General features: G+C 37.7%; 1 protein-coding gene across 2 annotated transcripts in view; it reads right to left on the reverse strand.

Moving 5' to 3' along the window:
* Nucleotides 1-1475, reverse strand: part of mpzl1l (myelin protein zero-like 1 like) — a 14836-nt gene that overhangs the window by 6465 nt on the left and 6896 nt on the right. For both annotated transcript variants that reach the window (XM_014031307.1, XM_014031308.1), the window contains exon 3: nucleotides 1067-1277. In XM_014031307.1, the coding sequence (XP_013886761.1) occupies nucleotides 1067-1277 (211 nt within the window). The remainder of the gene's footprint in view (nucleotides 1-1066; nucleotides 1278-1475) is intronic.

Here is a 1475-nt window from a genome sequence, read left to right on the forward strand (position 1 = left end):
CTCACATATATTTTTACCATAGAAAGACATTTCTCTTCAATTTTTTTAAACATTTTGGTTTTTTGTATAATTGCTGGATTAAGGCCTTCTTTTAACATTATATCTTAGGAAGTCTTTTGCTAATTTTAGCTTAAGTTTAGCCTTGTGCTATTTATAGCAATTAGCTAGTTTAAGGTCTTAGCTACCAATTTATTACCGTAGATTTTAGTCTGCATTTTGCTACTTTTAGCTAGAGTTGTGCATCCTTTAGTTTTAACAAGTCAGTTTCAGCTGTTATTCAGAGCTCAACTGAAACTCTGTATTTTATAAAAACTTTAACCTTCTCTTCTGAAAACACAAAGCAGAGATATAAAAGCCGTGTGTGTTTAAGGAAACGTTTTTTTGTGGAGACCATTATTAAAAAGAGGCAGTCGGGCATTTTTGACTCAGGCTCATGAGTTTAACTCCCACCTGAGAGGAGGTCTGAGCGTCGTCAGACGAGGAAAAACAAGCTAAAACTTGCTCTCATTCTCTTCCTCAAAAAAGCAACAAAACAAGAACAAACCTGCTGCATTTCATCCTTACAGTATTTTATTCAAACTGGGACTTTTTACTCAAAAACTACAGATTTCTGCTCTGTTACAAAACAGTGATTTTAGTATTTTTACAGCTTATTGTGGGGAAAAACTAAATAAATAAAAAACACTCCGATAATTGAATGACTCAAACGTCATATTTACATGAATAATCAATTTTGTGTTGAAGAACTAAGAGCTGGGGTTTAGTAAGAATGTGGCAAAGCTGCTGCAGATCTGCAGGTTTTCTTCTGAGTCACAGCCGCTTCTAGTTTTTTAGTTTTTGAAGATGTGAGGTTTAGACAGGATTAAAATTAGGTTTACAGGTGGTTTAGAGGAAATCCTGTTGTTTACCAAAGCATTTATGGTTTAGTCTGACGTGAACCGCGACAAACTCTTGATTCTGTGTCCAAAACGACTCATCYAGTCCAAAAAACAAGGTTTTAAAAAGCAACAAAAACCCTGTCATTGTTCTGCAGATTTCTGAACACACAGAAAATACAGGACCTCACCTTTCAGAACCACCCTGAGCTCGGTCCGAGCTTGTGTTCCTTTCACGTCCGGCGGGTTCTTCACGTCACAGAAGAAGGTCCCGTTGTCGCTGAACTGGGCCGGGTTCAGCTGGATGGACACGTCCTTCTTGTTGATGTCCCCGATGAATTCGACCCGGTCTTTGAACTCATCCTGACCCGGGAACCCCTTACCGTTGGAAAAATGGTAAATCTAGAAAGAAAAGAAAATAAAAAATGAGTGCAAATCACCACGGTGCATAAAGTAAACAAGCAGGACCAGAACCAAGAAACCAGTCAGAAACACCAGTTTGCAAGATCAGTGTGTATATTTAAGACAATGACACAGGTAAATTTGTTGGAGAAATATGTAAATGTATAATGTATGAATTGTTGCTCAAGGAGTTAAACC

This window comes from Austrofundulus limnaeus, unplaced genomic scaffold (genome assembly GCF_001266775.1).
Source record: "Austrofundulus limnaeus strain Quisiro unplaced genomic scaffold, Austrofundulus_limnaeus-1.0 Scaffold1221, whole genome shotgun sequence".
In the NCBI taxonomy this organism is placed as follows: Eukaryota; Metazoa; Chordata; class Actinopteri; order Cyprinodontiformes; family Rivulidae; genus Austrofundulus; species Austrofundulus limnaeus.